The sequence below is a fragment of the Plecotus auritus genome (assembly GCF_963455305.1).
Source record: "Plecotus auritus genome assembly, chromosome: 10".
NCBI lineage: Eukaryota > Metazoa > Chordata > Mammalia > Chiroptera > Vespertilionidae > Plecotus > Plecotus auritus.
In genome coordinates this window covers 40,909,626-40,932,508 of record NC_137785.1, presented here as the reverse complement: position 1 = coordinate 40,932,508, position 22,883 = coordinate 40,909,626, and the positions used below count along the sequence as shown (strand labels likewise).

Here is a 22,883-nt window from a genome sequence, read left to right as displayed (position 1 = left end):
GAGTCACAGCAGAGAAAGTGGAAGTATTCTACCAGCTTTGGAAGAAAAGCACTAATGTTTCAGCATAGAGTAAAATTTCTTAGCCGAATAACTCAAGTAAAAAATAAAACAATGTTGGCTTTATCAATTTTGTCTTTCTCATATAGTGGAGAAAACTAAATTGATTAAGGGGATAGAAGGTGGGGTGCAGTGGTATCTGAGGGTATAGAAATAGTTTAGAAAATAATATTCAATTTTATATATGGCTAACCTTTGGGGCCATACTAACAGTTGTTTATTTTATCATTTTTGGGTTGTTGTTTTTCCCTTTGCTTCCTGTCCTCTTCTCAACAAAATGGCATCCATTTGGATTTTGGCATCTCATATAACAATTTTGTAGATTGACGAGAATACAAGGAGGCAAGTCCACCTGTCATCAGGTACAGAATTCAGTGCAGTCAAATCTCTTGTACTGGGCAGGATTTTAGGTAAGTAAAAGAAACAACCTTTCCTCTGATTATGATGCATAGACATGGATCAGAAGAGTCATATTCCAAACACACATACACACACACACACACACACACACACCACCTGCAAATTCATCATGTCCCCCCACCCCCCAAAAAATCTCTGGCCTTATTTTAGTTACAAGGCAGCAAGGGTACTTCTCAGAGGTACATGGAATTCTGAGTAGGGACCTCCTGCAGGGCGAGCAAGCATTCTCCTTCATGATGTTATAATGCCACTCTGGCTAGCATAATGAAACAAGGTATTGTTCTCACACTTCAAAAATATCATATAATAGCTGAGGGACCCCCCAATTGCACGAATGTCGTGCACCGGGCCTCTAGTATCAAATAATAGCCCTGGCCTCTGTGTCTAAGTGGTTAGAGTGTTGGCCTGCACACTGAAGGGTCTTGGGTTTGATTCCAGGTCAAGAGCACCTACCTGAGTTATAGGTTTGATCCTTATCCCGGGCTCTGGTCAGGAGTGTTCGGAAGGCAACCAATTGATGTGTCTCTCATCTCTCTCACATCAGTCTCTCTCTCTCTCTCTCTCTCTCTCTCTCTCTCTCTCTCTCTCTCTCTTCCCTCCGTTCGCCCTTATTCTCTCTATCCCTTCCACTCTCTCTGAAAATCAATGGGAAAATATCCTCCAGTGAGAATTAACAAACAAACACACACACACAAAACACACAAGAAATCAAATAGTAAAGTTAGAAAGAACAGGTTACCTAACTATTTCACCCAAGATAGTAAATGTACTTAAGATTTTTTTTACCTTTTCCATGATTTGTACCTTGATTAATCATTCCTTACATTCCCTGTACATAATCTCACAATCTTGAGAATGTTTGATTAAGCCTATGGGTGAATGATCAAAATATTGGCCCTGGAGAAGATTCATAGTTAAGTTTATAAATATTTATAGGCTTTCTAGTACCATGATGAGTATCACAATTTTGTGCTCTTACTCTCCAGACTAGGGAAATATCGTGGATTGCAGTGTTCTTCCAATGTGCTAGAGTGGACATAAAAAGTATGTGCAAAGTATTGTTGAGATAGTTGGAAGCTTAACTGAAATATTCCAAATGTGTTTCATAGTGTAAATTATATAAATTCAACTATAGCAATAAAAAATCAATTGAATATAACAAATCTTCAGCTCAAGCGTTCTTCAGGGTAGCAGGGTCTGAGATGAGGCATTATGTAAAAATGTAAAATACAAAGTAGAAAATCCTAACAATTATGCATAATGTTGATAAAATCATATTTTTGAAGAAATAACATCTTCAAATTTAATGCCAGAGTTACTGATTAAAATATTTTTGTGAGTAGAAATACATTAAATATATTATAAAACTATTAAGAAACTGATCTTCATTCTATGAGGAGAATTGTATTAACCAAGGAGAATAATAACATTCATTATATAAATATTTGTTTTTCTTTTTGTAAAGAAATAGGGGAGATTAGTATCGAATTAAAGATGTTAATGTTTTTATTCAAGATTAGTATATTATTCAAATGCATATTGCTCATGCTGAAAAATAAAAGATTAAAGTCCAAATTTAGCAATGAACTGCTACTCATTCTCCTAAAAGTATAAGAAAATTTATTTGACGTGTACCTAAGGTTTGGATTTTGACAGAGGACTAATGCTGAGTTCAAATCATTTGTAATTCAAAATAGACTAATAATTTATGGTCAAATTTAGTATTGTATATGACATTACAATAAAATGTTATGTAGTATATTATTATATTTTAATGCAGTATATTAAATTATAGTAAAATAGATGCTAAAATGGAACTATTAATTTTCCAGAGAGTTGCTCAATCTTGAAGTTTCTCATTATGTTAGTTCAGGTCCTCCAAGAAGCAGTTGAAAAGATAAACTTAACCATTGAGGGTTTTATTAAGGGAACACTTGTGAGAAAGAAAACAGGGAGGGAGTTGGCCAAGACCAGCATTGCCATCCGACGGTAATGCAATTCTGCCTCCAAATGAAGGGGGGTGGGGGTGGGGGAAGTTAGACAGAAGTATCCTGGACTTCTGTGCAGTCTTACAGAGGTTGCACACCCTTTGGGGATCCCTGGAGTCAGTCAACCATCAGAGGAGTACCATGTTTTCCACTAATGGGCCTGCCTTAGAGTCTCTGCTGTGACCAGCCATTGGCTGGGAACAGTCCGTGGGAAGCATGGCTTGACCCAAGCATGACAATGTGTTTCAGAGCCTGCAGCCATAGCCCCTGGTGAGTTACTCTCCTCTAGTCAGAGGTCTGCAAGGCACATTCTTCCTGACCCTGCTTATCAAATACTAGAGGCCCGGTGCATGAAATGCATGATTTGGGGGGAAGGGGAGAGGGGGGTCCCTCTGCCTGGCCTGAGCCCCCGCGCAGTCCGGGATCCCTCAGGACATCCCTCTCGCAGTCCAGGACCCCTAGCTCCTTACTGCCTACCTGCTCGTTGCTCCTTAGCACTGCAGCAGAGACGGGAGAGGCTCCCACCACTGCCACAGCACTCACCAGCCATAAGTCCGGCTTCTGGCTGAGCAGTGCACCCCATGTGCGAGCGCACTGACCACCAGGGGGCAGCCCCTGCATTGAGTGTCTGCCCCCGGGTGGTCAATGCGCATCATAGCAACCAGTCGTTCCGGTCATTCTGCCATAAAGGTCGCTTAGGCTTTTATTATATAGATGGTTTTCATTTTTGAAAGCCCATTTGGATCACTGATTCATTTAACTCCTAGTTTGTGATCCCCTGTTGTGTAACGCAAGAAGGTCACACAGCAAGGTAAACATTGCATCTGCCCCCACAGAGCTTATGGTTTGTGGGCATACAGATGATCATTATACAAAATGTTGTTCTGTATTTAATTGAATATAATATACCTTATATTGCTTCAGATAAAAGAGTTCTAAATCACCTCCAGATTAAAATAAATTAAAATACTTGTATCATTTTATAATTTCTGAATATTTTTAAGAGAGCAGAATATAAATATTAACCAGTTGTTTCTTTGGAGTTGTCATTTGCCTCCATTGTCAACCAAAGACTTAAGGATATGACCATCCACTGCAATTTCAGATGGAAACCCAGAAAAGAAGGAAATATTTTCCCACTCTCACTTTCTCCAGTATTCATTTCTTAAATCCATGAGGAACTATGGGGTAATTTTGGATTACTGTCAATGTAAACAAATATTAGAAGCAGATATTGAGAAAGGGAGGTAAATTTTAAGAAACAATATCAAATTGTAGTAAGTCCCTGTTACACTTCAAATTTTTAAAGGCTCACTAACTTTGGCAATAATAATGTATTAAGTTGCGAGCTATGGTGGAAAAATCAAGGCTTTAGCCAAGCAGTTCCTCCTGTCATGAATAATATAGTACATTAAGTTTGCTTTTCATATTCATAATTCACTGTAAAATTAAGCTCTGAATTCTGTATCCAGATGCTTTGATATGTTAGAATAGTTTTATGATTTATTATAGGTACAAGCTGGTTACTTTTTCTCATTCTGATTGGTAGCATTCATATGTTAGAGGTGATGACCAGTGTGATCATTGCTCTCTTCTGAGGCTACGGGCCAGGAAGCACACACAGGTCACTGCAGTGCAGGTGTGGACAGGTGTAAATAAAATGTGCCGTCAGCAAAAGAAGGGCATCTACTCAGTCTCACTGAAGAGCTGTGAGAAAAACTTTCAATGTGTCAGACATCCTTTCTGTAAAACGAGCCTCCATGCCTAGACACAAGGGGAAAAGGTGACTTAGATAGCCAAGGGCACTGTGACTTGGTAAATACAGGGTGGGCAAAAGTAGATTGATAGTTATTCATATGGAAAATAATACAATAATAAACAATAATATAAGAATAAACTCAGTGTTTTCTGTACTCACAACTGGAAACCTACTTTTGCCCCACCCTGTATATTGTAAAATGCCTCTTAAGATAATGGATTGGTTACTTTAAAAGCAAGTTTTAAAGGAGACATACCATTTAGAGGAAGCAAGTAAGAAAACTACTGAAAATCATTTCTTTTTAAGTGAGCAGGTTGGTTTTTAAATATTTTAATATTTAAAATGTCATAGACTATCTTTAATACAATAGTGTGATTTCATTCTTGTAAGAAACTACCTAAAGTCATAGTTTATATTCACATTGATTTTTGAATATTTTAACAATTAAAATGTTAGACTTCTTCAGTGTGTGGTGTGACTTCATCCTTGCTTTGGTCCTTTTCAGAGTTAGCTGGATTATTCTGCACTACCCAGACCTAGAAACTGAAAAAGGCCATTTCTCCTCATTATGACCCATGAGCATAGGTCAGAAGTCTTATGTCCCAAGTCCAGAGAACACCCATGACACTGAAACATGTTATCTGATTTTAATTATAGAGCAAATGATAAGGTTGACATTGGGGTTTATCAGAGTCACAGATCATCACAAGTACTCCAGGTGGGAGGGACAAGCATGCTCCATCACCCTGGTCACCTTCATTTGGCCATCAAACATACAACAGAGAGCTCTACTTACACTTCAAAAAATGCCAAATGATGAAAGTAGTCACAAAGCCCAAATTATGTATGTATCAGCTGCCAGATCTAGAAACCATCCTACAATGTTAAAACTAGAATAATCTCTAAAGGAGAAAGTGATTATTTATTTCTTTAATTATAACATGCTTTAAAATGTACCTGCACCATGGTTAAGTAAAAAATAAAGCATGATCAGGTGCTCACACTGTTGTGTGAGTGGATTTATTAAAGAACAGGCATTGATGGGAGAGAGTGGGGTAGGGGGAGGGAGATTGGCAGGGGTGTGGATTCAGGACCTCAGGGGTGAAAGCAAAGTGATACTGGACAGGCCAGTCTAAGGGTCTGGAGGACTCATCAGAATAAGATGAGTGAAACTGAATTCTGCTAGTGTTGTCTGTTCACCTAATAGAGGGTTAGAGATGGTTTCCTCGTCATCATAGTACAATTTGATATTGTTAGGTAAGAATTGCTCTCCCTGCTTGATATCTGCTGGTAATGGTCGTTAATGATGATTGGAGTGAAAAAAGTGTTCCTGCCATGCATCCTCATTTCTAGAAATGGGTGCTGGAGGACAAAGGGAGGGCAGTTCTGTTCTTTGTGGTCCCCTTCTGAACAGGCAGACAGCCTGGTGTTGTTTCCTCGTTCAGCACGGTCAGAATGTACCAAGCACCAATGCCAAAGCTGATGATTCCTCCATCAGCTCCTTTAGGAGAACAATTTACTCAAAAGTTATATAAAAAGAGATCTCTCTTGCCCTGGCTGGTTTGGCTCAGTGGATGGAGCGTCGGCCTGCGGACTGAAGGGTCCTGGGTTTGATTCCGGTCAAGGGCACATGTCTGGGTTGCAGGCTCAATCCCCAATGTGGGGTGTGCAGGAAGCAGCCAATCAATGATTATTTCATCATTGATATTTCTCTCTCTCTTCCTCTCCCTTCCTCTCTGAAATCAATAAAAATATTTTTTCAAAAGAGAGAGATCTCTAAGATGTAATTAACCAAAGGAAATGTAAAGGTATAAAGTTGTGTTGCTAGTTTTTAAGCTTTTATTGGATTGCAATTTCACCATGTGAAAAAATAATCTCAATTAAGATCATTACATAAACTTGAAATTGCATAGAACCTCTCATGCCCATATTTTGAATAATGATATCATTTAACCTATTGCAAAATGACTGAAAAATCACTGTTCTTAGGCGGCATGCAGTTACAGTGACTGTTTATTACAGATGGGTAATGGTGCAGGGCCACCACCAACAAAACGTGCTAACACATCACGGTGGCAGCGGAAGGCCAAGAGCAGCAACTCAGCTCCATGCATATTCTTCCATAGTTTATAGGCTGCATTACACTTTCTCTTTCTGTCCAAAACCCATTGTAAAATTAAGTTATGAGTTCTGTTCATGGATTGTTTTTCATGTGAGAAGAGTTTTCTAAAAGCCTGAAGATGGTTTTTACTTGTTCTGAGTGGTAGCTTTGGTATATTTAGAGGCAATGACCCATAGGGGTCATTTATCTCTTCTGAGGCTGCAGAGCCAGGAAGTAACTCAGGTCTCTGCAGTGGAGACACGGGCCAGATGTAAATGAAGTGTGTGGTCAGAGGGAGGAGGACGTCTACTTCATCTCCTCAGAGGAGCTTTAAGAACAAACTTCAGTCTCAGATATTTCATGAAAAACCTGCTTCAAAGCCAAGGGAAGCCATAGAAAGTTTAATTGGATTATTTCACAGGTCTTGTCCTGCGACACTTAAGATGAGACAGGTTGTACTGAAAGCACAAGACAAGACATCTAAATATTGAAATAAATAGCTTCCATATTAATCAGGTTTTCAAGGTTAGGTCTCAGGGCAGCAGGTGTGGTTGGCAGTAAACATCTTTTATGGAACACCGCTGCTTCACCCACACAGTTTTTCCTGCCTGCCTTGCCATTTTACTCTTCTTCAAATCTTTTTTGTTGTTGTCCTTGAATCCTTGTTATAATTGCATAAAATGGTAAAAAACGTCTGCAGGGTCTCAGCCCTGCTTCTCCTTTGATTCACTGCACCGTTTTCAGTCAAGCCTTGCTTATCTTTACCTTTATGGAATAAAGATGTTGAGATCCTTTTGCTGCTCTGAGATAAAACTACTTAGATTTGCTTTCTGAGTTTTATTTATTTTTGTTTTATCTTTTTTTTTTTTGGTTGTTGTTTTTTGTTGTTGGTTTTGTTTTGTTTTGTTTTGTTATGAGAACCACAAGAAATTGCATGAGTCACTCCTTCCAATTGTTCTTCCACTTAACTCCATATCCTTTCCAGAAACAGTGATTAAAACGTACTTCATACAAATTTTAATTCCTTGGTCCTCTATTTTCCTAGTAGACCTTTTGTTAAAAGATTTTTTCTTCAACAAAGCATTTTATTGGAAGATACAATAAAATGAGGCTAATTTTCTGATAGGCAAGACTACCCAGAAGTCTGAGTCACATGAGTATTTTCATAACCAGAAACATGCAAAACATGATTGTCTATCAGGGTTTACGTAAGGCAGGAGACATCTGTCTTCGATTCCTCCACCTTCCTGTTCTCACCCTTATGTGGTGTTGGCAAGTCAGCAGTCAGATGAAGGGAAGAATGTATATTTTTCCTCATTGGCTTTACTAGCATCATGGTCAATGCAGATCTCTGTTGCTGTGTATTTCTAGAGCCAACTCTGCTTTGAGCACCTGAATATAGCTGTTAATTTTGTTTGGACTTAATTCTGGGAAGATGGCTGCAAAGTCCTTGTAGTTCCCCTTCACTCCTAATTCTAATTGCAATCCATTGACTCTACCAAAACGAGGAGGTGTTGGTCCAGCCCACAGGCAGTGGGGACCCGGAGATTTCTGGTGAGGAAGTGTGGTGGGACTGGTTGGAAGAGGGCCTGGTGGTCGGCCTACAAGAGTCTGGCGGGGCAGGGGAGAGACCCTGAATTATTTGGATTCCCAACGTCCACTTGGAATTCTGGGCTTTCATAGATCTCTGGATTGCCTGGGGGAAAGTCAGCATGAAAACATCAATGTGTCCATTTTCCCTCTTTGCCAAAAAGGGAATGACCTGAAATTTGAGGGCTTCCTGAATCCTACTGAGGGTGAGCTGAAATGTGGGCCAATTCCTCTCTATCCAGAGTTGGGTGGGTGCTTTGTCCACCGTTTCACTGACATGGATGGCTGCCCTGTCTACTTTCTCTGGGCGTCAGCCATCTAAGGAGGTCAGTAACTGTGATTCAACGAGCAGATGAGAAAAACAACGTCTACTTAAGAAGATTCAACAGCTATAAAATGGGAGAAAAACCAAAGCAACCAGAATCATTCCCTATCAACATAAAGCTACTCCAGGAGACAGATGGCATTCGGAATGAAACTTAAGAGCTTGAAGGAAATTCTAGTAAAGCAACAAAAAGACCTTGATGAATGAAAACTTTTTTATTTTTTATTTTTCCAGACTGAAAAACTCACCAGGAAAGAATGGTCTTTGTTGATGCTTGACTTTATCACCTGGAAGATAAAGTGAATGAAACACTTGACCCCACAAAAATAAGTCCTAAACGATAGAAATTAGGAGGCAGTAAAATAGCTTAGAGAGTAGTGGAGGAGACTCAATGTAATCGGCACTCCACGCGGTTAAAGGAGTCGAGTTGAAACAGTACTTGGACGCACCATCTATGAAATGTTCCGGCTAAAGAAAACCTTGTGTCCACAGATTTAAAGCGCCCAGAATAGATGAAGGCAGTCCACGCCTAGGAACAATCTGACAAAGATTCCTAAATCACAGGGAAGCTCGCAAATTTGGAGGAAAAAAGTAAAAAAGCCAGAAGCTGCTGGAATAATAACTACAGACTACTAAGAGACTAGGTCTATGAAGAGACTCATCCTTAAATAGACACCAAAAAAAAAAAAAAAAATCACCTCATTCATTAAGATAAAGTTGTGTTCCAGATACATCCCATCACAGTTTCTAATTTATTTCTTCCTGGCATTATCACTCTTCAAAATTTTCATTAGTTCCTTTTATCTACGTTTATTTTTTGTCTCCCCTGCTGGAATGCAAGATGCCTGAATTGCAGGGAGTTTGTTTCCTGTGATTTAGCTCTTAAACAACAAATATTAATGGACTGACTGTCCATTTTAACATTTATAGTTTAAAATTTTTATACAAAAATATGTAATAGGAAAAATGTTTTTAATTTGAAGGTTTTTAAAAGTCACCCCATGTCATGCTTTTATTAAGGAATGAATCTTATCTATTTACATGAGGTGTGTTTTTTTCTTTTAGGTTCAAAAGGTAAGATTTTTTAAAGGTCTAAAGAAATTTTATTCAAGATTTTAACCTCTTAGGAGAAATGGGAGAAACACTGTTCTGGTTATGTTGTATTAAAGTATTTCCTTTTCATTTCTTGTTAAATAAAACAAACAAAAAACCAAAAAAAAAAAAAACTCCAAGGCAAGAATGCTGTCTTTCTAAAAATATATGTGTCTAAGTGTATATCCATTCCAATGAATGACTGCCATGTGGTGGGACTAAGTCTGTTCTTTGGTTTGTACACATTGATGCAATGCCTCCCAGGTACTGACGTGATGCTGGGTGCTGAGGTCCCCTGTACACTCATGGAGCTCGCAGTCTAGCATGTGAGCAGCAGAGTGATACCTCTCAGTGCTGGGAGGCAGGGAGCCTGCAGTGAGACCCTGGCCTCCAGAGTTAGACAGACTGGAGCTGAATACCGTATCCGCCACAACAGGAACGTGATGTCATCCCTCTAATGCACCGTTTTCTTTTTATAGCGAATGATGCTCATGATACTAAACATTCCATCAGTTTTTTATCATTCGGCATAAAATGTGAATGAAAAGGGAGGAGAAGGAAGTGTCCTTCAGAAACCCTGATATGATGAGACAGTTCAATCAGAGCTGAGTTGCCCGGAGTTACTCCAAGAATAGCTGCTCTCAAGCCAAAAATAATAATAATAAAATAAATAAAAGGCACTGCAGAAGATACGAGCAGAGCCAAGGAAAGAATCTGTCTGTCAGAAAGTGGTTCATGAATGAAAGAAGCCTGTGGTTGGAAGTCCAACAAGACTGGAATCCAGTACATGATGCCAGCTGTGTAATCTCAGGCAAATCCCTAAAATTCTGAACCTAAGTGTCTCTATATGACTGGAATAAGATACTCATGGTGACTGCAAGGGTTACACACAAACATGCAAATCCCTTAGAGCACTCAATAAATACTTAGTATTTATTATGTTCTTTTTTAAAAAGACCAAAATGCACATGTGGTCCATGTCTCCATATGTGCAGTGCAGGTGAGAGCGTATTAGATGGATGGATGCATTGCAGTCTGATAACATTTGAACTCTAACACTACCTAGTTGCACGTGTTTAGATGCATGCTCTTCAAGCATAAAATAGAAATCTATTCTTCACTGTAAAATTATGAATTAATATTCTGGCATTCAAGCCAATCTCTGCTCCACAACAACGCCATATTAACTCAATACTCATCCAATTGGGGGAGTATACACCTGTCTTCAGGGCACACAGATCTTTCTGTCTGAGTGATGGCAGCCATTGAACCTGGAAGAAAGGCATGAAATTCTCACTGCTGTCCATGAGCAATTAGGGAGACTCCCTAAAAATTGGGGGGGGAGGTTAACCTCTACTATGTGAGACCATCATCATGAACCCTCATCTGTTTGTATCCTGACCCATTCTTATGGAGGCTTTAATATTTCCTGGGAGTTTGTCTGATGTAATTAGCCATGTTTAAAATCTTGCCTTCATTAACCTGGAAAGGCTCAGCAGTTATTGTGGAAAGACTTAATGGATCTGACTTTTTAAATAAAGGCAAAAAAAAAAAAAAAAGGAATTTAGTCACTGTGGTGTGTGTGTGTGTGTGTGTGTACGTGTGTACGTGTGTACGTGTGTACGTGTGCAGTGACTAAATACATAGACAGCTACTGCATATCAGACCCGGGACATTTCCATTGTGGCATCCCGTTGGCACTTGCACTGCTGACCCTGCTGTGTCTTTGTCTCTGCAGAGCACAGTGATGTTGACCAGGAGACGGCGCGGGCTGGTGCGCAGGGCTTTCTGGGCTGCCTGTCTGCAGTGCAGCTCAGCCACGTGGCCCCTCTGAAGGCTGCTCTGCACCCCAGCCACCCCACCCTCGTCACTGTCTCAGGGCACGTGACGGAGTCCAGCTGCGTGGCCCAGGCTGGCACTGACGCCACATCCAGGGAAAGGACACACTCCTTTGCAGGTAGCATATGTGTGTGTCGTTACTCAGCCACAAACACAGCTTGCCCATTGCCTTGAAAACTTTAGATGCTGCTGTTATGCGACATTCTCCAGATGGCGTCTTAAAATTGCTTCCGTTTAACTTTCAGTTCCCTTTCCCATTTCTCTCTAGATTCGCACTTTCCTATGCATGCGGGACATCGCAGTTGACATTTCTTAAGTTTAAAATAACAGAGATCCCACATTGACCTACATTCTGTTCTGCTTTAAAACGTTTATGACATTTTCAAAATTCTTTTTACTTGCATATATCACCCTCTCCCTTTTCCCCCTTTTGTCCTTTTACTGCAGATCATTCTGGAACAAGAGATGACAGAGAGCCCCTAGCTAATGCTATCAAAAGTGACTCTGCAGTAATTGGAGGTAATAGAAAGCATGAATGAGCTCCTCTTTGGTTCTTATTATCATTGCTAGGAATGGTGAATCTTTAGCATTCTAGAAACTCTCTCAGTGTTAGGCACTGAATCCTGAGGCCCATGGGGTTGGTTGATTATTTCTACTGGGTTGTCTTATAGAGTATTCCTAAATTCCCAGCTTCCTTGGAGACTTTCAGTATAAATAATTGATCATTTTACTGAAGCACCACACTTAAAGAACAGTTGCTAAACTGTGTAATAAGGAATATAATTTAGCTGGAAAATGGCCAACTACATTCCCTAGGTAATTCTGAATATATTTGAAGAAGTATCATTTTTTATGGCTTCTTGGACATATCACTGCTTCTGCAAGGGTTTATGTAAAGAGTTGAGAAAACCTGAGATTAACATTAGAAGCATATATTTTATGTTGCCTTAATGATTAATAAAACAGACATTTTCATTGTTTAGATGCTACCATCAATAAATATTCTATTTTATTTACATTTGTATAAATTTTAGGTAAATTGAATAAAAATGGTTCCTAGTTATTTTAAATTGCAGAATTCACAAAAAAATTTGAGTATATCTTCCTAGAAATGAAACAGTATATTCTCTGAAACATAATTTTTTTTAATACCAACCCCCCAAATAAACTTTTTCTTCAAGATTAATGATTTTAAGAATGGCATTATTCTCAGATTATTGAAATGTTTCTGGCTCACCTTTTTTCCACACTCTGCACATATGAACATAAAAAGTAAACATTTCATTGCATTGCCAGATAATGGGATTACTCATATACTTGTGCAACTTATGTGGGCTTCGGTTTTATTTTTTTATACCCTTACTCACCTAGACATCGCCTTCCTTTAAGTAATTAGGATTTTATTTAGACAGTATAGTACTGGTCAGATCTTTCTGAGGATATCCACATCCTCATTGCTATTCCCATTGCTTTACTTTTTATCAAATTCATGGTGTATAAATTAACGATTCCTAAATAGGATCCCCAATTAGTCATGTAAGAAGCAAAAAACCTGTTAGTAGAGTTGCTAATAACTGCATGTCTAAAAAGAAATACATTAATAATATATTATTATAAATATATTTCACCATTATATGGTGAAAACTAATTTAAAGCTATAGCATTTCAATCTCAACATTTTAAAGCAGGTTTCTAGTCAAACAAATGGTCTCAATCTCATAATGGTGCTTGCTACACATTTAACCAGTATAGATATAGGGAGATAGAGATACAGGGGGAGAGAGAGTGATTGCATAGTCAAGTCGATGTTAGAACTAAGTATTTACTCTTTAGAATACTGTTGCTGTGGGCAAAGATCATTGACCAGATTTACGGAGTAAAGGAGAGCTCTATTAAGTCATTCTGTGTTATTTTAGAATGGAAACAAGTTCTAGATCGCCTATGAAATTCTTACTTGATTCAAATGCATAGAGCAGAGAAGGACAATATGGAAGGTTTGCAGCTCGGGGACTTGCTAAGGTCTGCGGATCTGGTGTCTGCCCTTGATCATTGCAGGGACTGAGCCTCAGAGGCAGAGCAGCTGGCCATGGCCTTCTAAGAGGCCTTGCCTGGGACCATGTGCAGTTTATCTGCTCAATCCCAGAATGTCATCCTCAGGTGCATTTCTCCATCTGGGAGCATCGTGGTAGAATTCTTCGCCTGTTGTCTAGTTACTTATAAACTGCACCCGCAGTGTAACAATAATTAATTTATTTAAGGATTTTCCCAAATTGGATAATCCCCCAATGTTCTATATTTCAGATGATCTTTTCTTCAGTTACAAACACTGAATAACATAATATAGGATATTGATTTAATAAGATATTTAAAAACTGGTGACCCAGTTTTAGAGGATTTACTGGAGAGGGTTTCTGGCCAGGCCACACAAACATGGATGGCTAGATTTAGACAGAGAGAAAGCTACGTAATTTCCTCATGAAAACACATTCACACAGAGTTTCAGATGGCAACAGTGTAGAGTGAAGTAGTTGGCCATATTTTATTTAGAATATCTTTTGTATTATTTGTATAATCAAGGTTTTCCTTGGACATGACAAATCCTGACATAGCATCTTCCCCAAATTAAAGGACATAAGTCACATACACGGAGAAACTGGTTCCAGCTCCATTGGTGGCTTTGGATGGGCTGTCTGGATGTCCGCCCTGGGCCAGTGTGATGCTGATGTCTATTTTATAGTCGCAATACCCTGCTCTCTGTAATGTCTCCACCGGTTTTCATGTTGACATGGTTCAGAACGGGTTTTTTTTAAACAAGAGGCCTATAACCAGACGACAGAGATATTTATAGCAACTCAACTGGTTGCTTTTCTAAAGTGAGAGGCAAAATATAACAACAAATGGATATTCTGATTAAAATCATTATTTATTAATATGGCTAATAATAACAAAAATAGCCATACCCATTAGTAAAGTCTTCAGATTTGAGGTACAGAATTTGGTTACCACATTTATATTAGATTTAGTTACATTGCTCTCCTCATAAGGTTGACCCAGACAAAAATCCACTTAGCCACTGGCAATGTTAGGTTAGCTCTAGTGAACCTGCCCCTAAAATCATGTGCTCAGGAAGCCACTGTCACTGACGGGACCCTTCATAGGTTTGGCTTGATTGGACTCCATTGAACTAGAATGAAGACTCATAGTTTTACAATAGGATCCACATTGCTGTTTTCATTGACCTGTTTTTGTCTAAAAAAACAACCATTAGTTAACAACTCTAGTGATCTCATCAGAAAAGTCTAAGTGTTAGGAAACTCTCCAACGCATGGTGACAGACAATAGCTTCCCAGATTCTATCTTCCATGTGAAAGCTTGGCTTTATCATTGACAATATATACAGGGGTGGGCAAAAGTAGGTTTACAGTTGTTCATGTCAAAAAATACAAACAAATAATAATTTAAGAATAAACTTTTGTGTACTCACATCTGTAAACCTCCTTTTGCAAACCCCTGTATACTGTCAGTCATTCTTGAAGGGGCATTCTAAAATGGAACTTCCTTCATTTTGGAGAAAATATCTGACAAATTTCCAAGTCAAACAATCATAGTTTGTCTGTCAGTCATACTTTCAATAGAAACGGTGTTCCATGCAGTGAGAAGCAACTAGGACAGCTCACAGCTCACACATTCACACAAGCACGTGCATGGAGACAGCCATCATACTTCAGGGTAGACGACCAGAGGTACTTTATGGAAAATTTTTATTTCTTCACCAAAAATGTTAAAAAGAGTTATAACCAAAGGTCAGGATTTAATGAAATGAGTAATTTTTAGTGTTTCATCAGAGACACTCTTGAATGAATCTGTTTTTTTCTTTTGTTTGTTTTCCTGTTATTGCCTAGCAGTGCAAGCCTTTCTTTATTTACAACCAGAAGTTTCAAAAAATCAATATTCTTCATATAGAAATAATCTAAATGTACCTATATATGGGTATCAATATATTTTATTAGTCAGGATTATTCATATACTGTATATAAACTGTTTCTGCTATTCAGCATATTATAAATTATTGAAAATCAACATCATTAAAATGTTTACATATTTAAGTATGAGAACATTTAATTATTTTGTGATGTTACTACTATCCTGTAATTTCAAAATAATTATAACTTGTCTGTGTCTTAGTTTGAAGTGACTACATAATCTTAGAGACCTTCTTGTGTTAAATATAAATGCATGGAATAAATTCAATATAATATACATGCAGAATAATTGGGGGTGAATCATCCTCAAGGGTAATAGAACTCAGAAGTAAACTCAATATATCATGATGCCACTTGATCCAGAAATACCTGAAATTTTGATATTTCCAATTTTGATTTAAGCTGAAAATAATTTTACGATGACTTATGAAACAATGAAGTCAACAACGTCTCTGTTCAGGCGAACATTCTGACTTTGGGTTTCTTTTCTTTCTTCTCTCACCAGGTTTGATAGCTGTTGTGATCTTTATCTTGCTGTGTATCACTGCCATAGCTGTTCGCATTCATCAGCAGAAAAGGTTATACAAAAGAAATGAGGCAAAAAGGTCAGAGAATGTAGACGGTGCTGAGGCTGTTTTGAAAAGCCAGCTTAATAGACAAAATGCAGTCAGTGAAAATCAGAAAGAATACTTCTTCTGATTGGCAGCCATGACTTAGCTTGCAATGACAATAGTGTGTTTTAATAGCCAGGGGCTCTAAATGGACAAAACTATGTTCTTGCATTGAATGTACAGGCGATGGATCTGCAGCACTGCCATCTCGCCATGTCCAGACTCGCGATGGCTCCAGGAGGCCTCGTCCAGTGACACATTTTCCTAGCAGTCATGCTCTGTAACAGGAATTAGATCATGCTGTTCATCGAAATACAAGTTTAATTGGCTTGATGATTGTGGTTTTTAACACTGTACCCCTGGTCTTTCAACCATGTGATACATGAGTTTTGTTGGAGGTAAATATCAAAACTGGGCTAGAATGGCCTTGCTTTATTTGAGAACACATGCTGTGTTTGCTTTAGTGTTCCCCTGGTGTTATTCATAGACCTGGAAATGCTTCTAAGATCCTGTTTGGCTGGTGTTTGCATATTCAGTGGCCAAAAGCATTTAAACAACCCCCTTTGCCTTTCTCTGTATTACATTCAATACAATCGGTCAGTAGTCTTAAAAGACGTTCTTGTCATTGGTTTGTTTGTATTGCTCTTTCCTATTTGACTGTTCTTAATTGTTTTTAATACATTAGGTTTTGAGTGTCAGAATTCAGCTCTGAACATAGAATTCATATGTAACCAGACTCAGAAAGCACGTTGGTCATCAGTGTGTGATGTCTGGCCTTTAATTTGCTGTTCTTGTTTGGGAGTGTCAGTAGTTAAGACCTTGGGTAAGGCCAGTTTCCCAAGGATTGTGAAATGTTGGTAACTAAAGTTGTTGATATAAAAACACAATCCTTAACACTGCCAAATAGTATCTTTATTTACAACTGTAATATCTCAAATGAACTATACTGCCTAGAATATTTTCCCCAAATGTTATGTCTGTTTTCTTTATAGTTTCATACTTCTTTTTTCTGAAGTTTATCACCAACTTTTCTTTGATCTCCCGTCACTATATTCCATGGAGCATGGTCTTATGTATTAAGAAAAAAGACACACTTAAAGCGTAGAGCTCCATTCCCCGTTCTAAAATATGTACCGCTTTAGGCATACATTGTGCTGTGCACTGACCACCAGAGCATACTTTTTGAAATACAAGTAGAAACCATGCCCCCTTTCTGCAAAACCGGTAGAGTGATTCAAGTCTGCTCATTCTAAAGGGTGATGACATATTATATGATATATACTAAATGGGTCTCTCCAGTCATTTCTCATTTACAACATTGGGGTACATTTATAACAAAGTACCAAAAGTCAGTATAGCCTACTAACTAGTACATTCTGATTAGGGGATATACACATACCAGGAGATTAAAGAATTAGCAATAACCTTCTGAAGCTGATACAATTTGAGGCCATGTAAACAAGATATTTGCATGTAGCTATCTTTGAATTCCACAAACAATTAAATAATAAAGGCACTTTGCTATTTATAATCACACTCTCCAGATGCCTACTAAGGAAAAATTGGATTCCTTAGCTTGTCCATACCAGAATAATTTGGAAATATATCAATGAGGTATCTTTTTTCTTTTTAACCCTCTTTACAAAACCTGCCTGTCTTTTCTCATAGCACTATCTCCATTTTGATGTTTCTGTAAATGCCTGACTAACTTAAGGATATGAATTAATATAGTAGTTCATGAAGGACCTGTGTTGACAAATGGCATATTTTTTATTTTTTACTTGAAAGTCTTGTGATGGTGGCTAGTGAAGGCTTGAGCATACAAATAGTTTTTATTTGATGCGAAGCTAAATGCGGACATCAGAACAGACCTGAATCTTTTACAGATGTTATGTTATTTAGTAGCAGCATTCACCTGGCTGAGCTGGAATGTAGACAGGTTTATGGATGGTGAAGCCGCATAGTGCTCTGTGGTCTGCACGGCTCGAAACTGCAACATTATGGCATCAAAATGCACCAACGCATCATGCGCCATGACTTTCATTTTCCGACCTGTGATCTTTGTTCCTTCTCTTTTTCTTAATAAAGTGCAGTTTTCAATTAAAATGCACAATATATTTTAAAAAACATTGTACAAAAGTTTAAAATGAGAAAATTATACTGGATTTTTTTTCTTAAAACAGTAAAAAGATGTGTAGATGTTTGCCTTCTCTACTGGTATGTGTGTTTTTTGAAACCTATTGGTAATTATTATGAATTAACAAAAGCTGTATTTATAATGTATTTTTTCTTTTAAATGGATTCAGAAATGAAAGAAAAAAATAGGAAAAGGTTTACTGATTGTAACAAGTAAAGGAAATTAAACTAGACTTTCAGTTTTGCCAAAGAACTATGACTTGTTAGCAGTTATTCGTTGAGAGATTATTACGTATTTAAATTGGAGGGTGTCCTTTTACTTCTGCAGAGAGCTTGGCCAATGAGCACTCACAGATGCACAGGATTACATGGGAAAATACAGCATGGGGGAAAAGTAAGGTAACAGTTGTGAGTACACAAAACACAGTTTATTCTTGTGTTATTATTTACTAATTATTTTATTATTTTCCATAAGAGCAACTGTAAACCTAGTTTGCCTCATTCTGTATAGTGCACTTTTCTATAGTATAAACGTTTTAAAAATTTTTTATTTGTGATCTCAAATGAAAACAATACCTAATTAACCTTCTCTTCTTGAGAGGACTACATTTTCCACATCTCATTCAACTCACATGTGCAATATGCAAATAGAGTAGAGTCAGTGTGGCACATGCAATGGGGGTCATCCGTGGGAAATGGAATCTCAATTTTGTAGAAACAATGCCACTGAAATAGCCTCTGTCCACTCTAGGAAACAGCTCCATTTTTTCTTTTCTATCTTATCCCAAGTGTTGCTCTTTGAAGCACACTGAACACATTCGTTACAAGGTAAATTAAAGACAACAACAAAAAGCAACCAGACAGCAAACCAAACAGAAGTCAATTATGTAGAATTCTCTTTCATTCGACAGCGTTGTCCTTCACCTCTAACAGGCCGGGGACACATCTGCTGGGCAGGTGGGAAGCACCGAGGCATTAGGTGGTGTGGACAGCTCAGTTGGCAGATGGAGCGTCCCAGGTGCAGACACGGGTGAGGTTCCTGGGGAACCATGGCAGCCCATAGGTGGTGAAGTTGGGGCTGGAATTTCCTCTTCACTCCACAGTTTGCTGACCTTAGTGCCTCCAAGACCTGGAGCTTTGACAATTATTTAGTGGTGTCGAACATTGGAAGGATTTTGATATCCTCTTTGTCCAGAATGACCTACAGGTCTAGATCTTTTCTAGATCCTTTAAAAATGAACACAGACCTTTATTTGATAGGTCATTGCCATTTATAGATTTGTGTTTGTTTGTTTTTTAAAGAGATATTAAGTGTGTATCGTCCTTGATTCTAGGAGAGAGAATTTTAACTGGAGCACTTTGTTTCTTCCTGTTTTAAATTTATCTTTAATGTTGAAAGTATCCCAAATGTGCATCTTTTTTCCTTATTGACCCCCTCCAGTCTGCAGCATATATAGTATTTATGAAATATGCAGTATGTGTTAGATCTGAGTGATGAGGCATCAAGTATGTTCCTTAGGATAGAAGAAAGATGACACATTTCATATCAAATCATGTTCAGGTGATTGTTTGACTCTCCCAGGTATGTTCAATATGTCCTGCTTGTTTTCTGCTTTTCCAAAGTTTGGAAGATGAAGAGTGGTAACGGGAAGAGAAGTTGAGAAGCCAGCTGTGTGTTGGAGATGCGTGTGAGTGATGAAAACATGCATGCCTACAAGAAAACGAAATGAGGAGGAAGGGAACATGAAACAGTTTGCATGTGATGTGGTAAGAGAGTTGGGCTTTTGATGGATCTGTAGGTTCCAAAGTTTTCAAGTCTTTGAAGACTTGCAAATGAAAGTAAAGTGGTATGGAAAACAGTCAGACCCATGATTATAATGGCTTCTCCAAAGCAATCATTTTTTGCCCTTTTTTCTATTTATAACATTACACTTAAATATATATTAAGTTACATGCATATATTTTAAAATTCAAATAGTATAAGAAATCTTACAAAGAAAAATAGCTCTCCATTACCATATCACCCCACCATTATTTTGAGGTCTTTATTATTATTATTGTTATTATTTTATCCTCACCCGAGATATTTTTTCCCATTGATATTTAGAGAGAGTGATAGGGAGGGAGTACAGAGAGAGAGAGAAAAAGACAAAAACAAACACCCACATGAGAGAGATATATTGATTGGTTGTCTCCCTCACATACCAAGGCCAGGGATGAACTTGCAACCAAGGTATGTGACCTTGACTGCGAATTGAACCCGCCACCATTCGGTCCACAGGCCGGTGCTCTAACCACTGGAGAAACTGACCAGGGCTTGAGCTCTTTTAGCTGTGTCTTTTTAACTGTCTTCATGTTTCTTAATTATATGCTGTAACAGGCTGGGTTCCCTGGGAAGCAAACGCTGAGACAGATTATCATGAAAGAAGTTTATTAGAGAGTACTATAGAGATCAGCACCTGTGGGGGAAAGGGCGATGCAGGATGGGCAGATGGAGAAGTTGGGCTGTGGTGCCGTCCCAAGGGCTCAGTCCACCTGTTGGTATGGCCCCTGAGTTGACATGAGGGGCTGGGCATTTATACTCTGTATCAACCAGATGGTGGATGTGACTGCCTGGGAAGTGGGCATGAGCTTGGACAGACAGCTCTCTTCTGTTTAGGCAGTTCCTGAAGAGGGAGGACAATTCTTCTCAGTATCTGGGGAACAGAAGTCATTTAGTCCTGAACAGGGATCTGGGTAGCACAGTACAGCATCCCTGGGTTCAGCCCTGTGCTGCTCAGATCGACTGCTTCCTATCGGCTCTGGGAGACACTCGCTCAGAAATCTGGTGAGAGGGAAAGAAGGTGTAACAGACCAGAGACTCTGCCCCTGCAGGTGGTCTCTTGGCTGTAACTGGTACTTGCCCTCTCCCTCCTCAACAGCCCATACAGACTCCCATGTCTCCAACTGACAGCCCTGCAAAGAGTTTGAACCCTTGTCTACCAGACCTCTACTATACGTTTGCATTTACAATTAAAATTGGTCAAAAGAGTGTCTACATGCCCAACATGTTCTTCCTGTCTCCATAGTCTAGTAATAGCTCTATTACTACTGACCAGTGTCAATTACCCTAACAGAGCTTCCCACCTAACACTGTATCAGTGAAGGATGTGTGGGAGGAGCATGAACCATGAAATATGCCAGTCCTTCCATGCCAGACCATCAGAGGGCCTCTGTGGATCCTTCAAAGGTGGTGTTGGTGGGCACCTGCAGGCAGGCAGTAAAGGCAGCCCATAGCTGAAATTAGTAGTGATTCTAATCAAAAGTAGTCTCTGTCCCTTTCAGGGTTAAAAAGATCAGATGTAGTCAACTTGCCACAGAACTGGTGTCCCGGTAGAGGGGTAGCATTTTGGAGAAGGGACACTGTTGGGGACCATTTGAACACTCAGGAGTGGTAGCAGCTACAGCAGCCTTGATGTGTGGTAGCTCATGCTGCTCCCAGTCCTGCCTCCACTGCCGCTCTGTTCATGCGCCCATTGCGCTAGCAGTTCAGTGCCCAGGGGTTGAGGTTGGGTAGTACCACCTGGCTAAGTTGTTCTGTCTGCTTGTGGTTTCATGGTGATTCTGTGGTTGCATATTCTTCCTGGTGGGCAAAGATCTTTACATTTCGTGCCCACACCCACATGCTTCTACCTCGGACTTCCTAGTCTCCAATCTTCCAAATCTCCTTCTAGGTCCTGGCCAACTGGCCAAATTCCTGCCTGTAAGACCATATAACCTTGGGCCATTTCTCTCACACAAAGTGATGGCCAGGGGCATCATCCAAAAGTTGTGCTCCTTGCGGCGAGGGCTTTTCCTCACCCCTAGCCTTTGGTGCTGCCCTGATTGTGCTGCCTTCCCTGCCCAGTTTGCACACCACGTTCTAAATTAACTCGTTCATGCACCAAGCCCATACTCTTCCCTTCTTCAGCCACTGGTAGAAAAGGACCATCCATGCTCCCTAAGTGTGGGCTGCGGAAATGTGCTGGGAGGCGTAGAGGTTGGCAGAGGGTCTGGGATAGTGGCTTGTGCAGCTTATTTGTGCCTGCTGATGCTTGTCCCAGATGCACCATTCCAATTTACGATGGCTTTCTGCTGGGCGCAGCTAACTTCCTGACGTGGTGGGTCTAACAGAACTCAGCTCAGTGTCTCAGTGTGAGGACTTCCTCTCTAGCACGGCTCAGTGGCACCCCAGGGGATTTTGTAGAAAGTTGTATATTTCTCTGCTGCAGATGACATGGCATTATTCCCAAACCTTCAATGTCCACAATGTGACATTCCCATTGGTGACTGCCAGTGAGGTCCACACAGCATCTTTTTCCACCAGTGACCCCACTAAGAGCATAGGGTCTGCAGGGTTGTGTGGTCCAAGGCGGCCACTTGTCTATTTTGTTATTTCCTTTGGAGAGATGTCCCAGCATGCCCAGATGACTTTCAGTAAATGCCAGAGAGTAAACATTTCAGGCTTGGGGGCATACACTTTCTGCCCCGATGACTCAGCTCTGTCGTTGTCACATGAGAGTATCCATAGACAGTGTATTTTAAAAATGCTGCATTCCAACTAAACAATGTACAAAATAGGTAGTGGGCCGGATTTGACCCGTAGGCCATCGTTTTCTGACCTCTGCCCTAAGGCACTAGACCCTTAATAATTGTTCTGCACGGGCAGCCAGCATAGTGGGTGCGTGAGTTCTGCAGGCCGTCCAGATGGCGAGATCTCTTCAGACCAAAACGAGACAGAGAGCAAGCAGAGTGTTAGTTAACATAGGCTTGGGGCAAGATTGTTGTCCCCTCCAGGTAACCACAAACTGTTTCTAGATTTCTTCTCTGATAGGTTTGGAAAGGACACATTTTTTCAGATCAATATCCACCTATTTTTTTAAATTTCTTTATTAAGGTGTTACATATGTGTCCTTATTTTCCCATTACCCCCCTTATCCCCGAGAACATGTTACTCCACAATA

At 39.5% G+C, this 22,883-nt stretch overlaps 1 protein-coding gene across 2 annotated transcripts in view; it reads left to right on the top strand.

Annotated features, from left to right (window-relative positions):
- CNTNAP4 (contactin associated protein family member 4) overlaps positions 1 to 18,134 on the top strand; it is a 255,817-nt gene extending 237,683 nt beyond the window's left edge. For both annotated transcript variants that reach the window (XM_080646072.1, XM_080646073.1), the window contains 4 exons: positions 380 to 467; positions 11,071 to 11,289; positions 11,619 to 11,690; positions 15,660 to 18,134. In XM_080646072.1, coding sequence (XP_080502198.1) covers positions 380 to 467; positions 11,071 to 11,289; positions 11,619 to 11,690; positions 15,660 to 15,853 — 573 coding nt within the window. In that variant the 3' untranslated portion in view covers positions 15,854 to 18,134. The remainder of the gene's footprint in view (positions 1 to 379; positions 468 to 11,070; positions 11,290 to 11,618; positions 11,691 to 15,659) is intronic.
- The last annotated feature ends 4,749 nt before the right edge of the window (positions 18,135 to 22,883 follow it).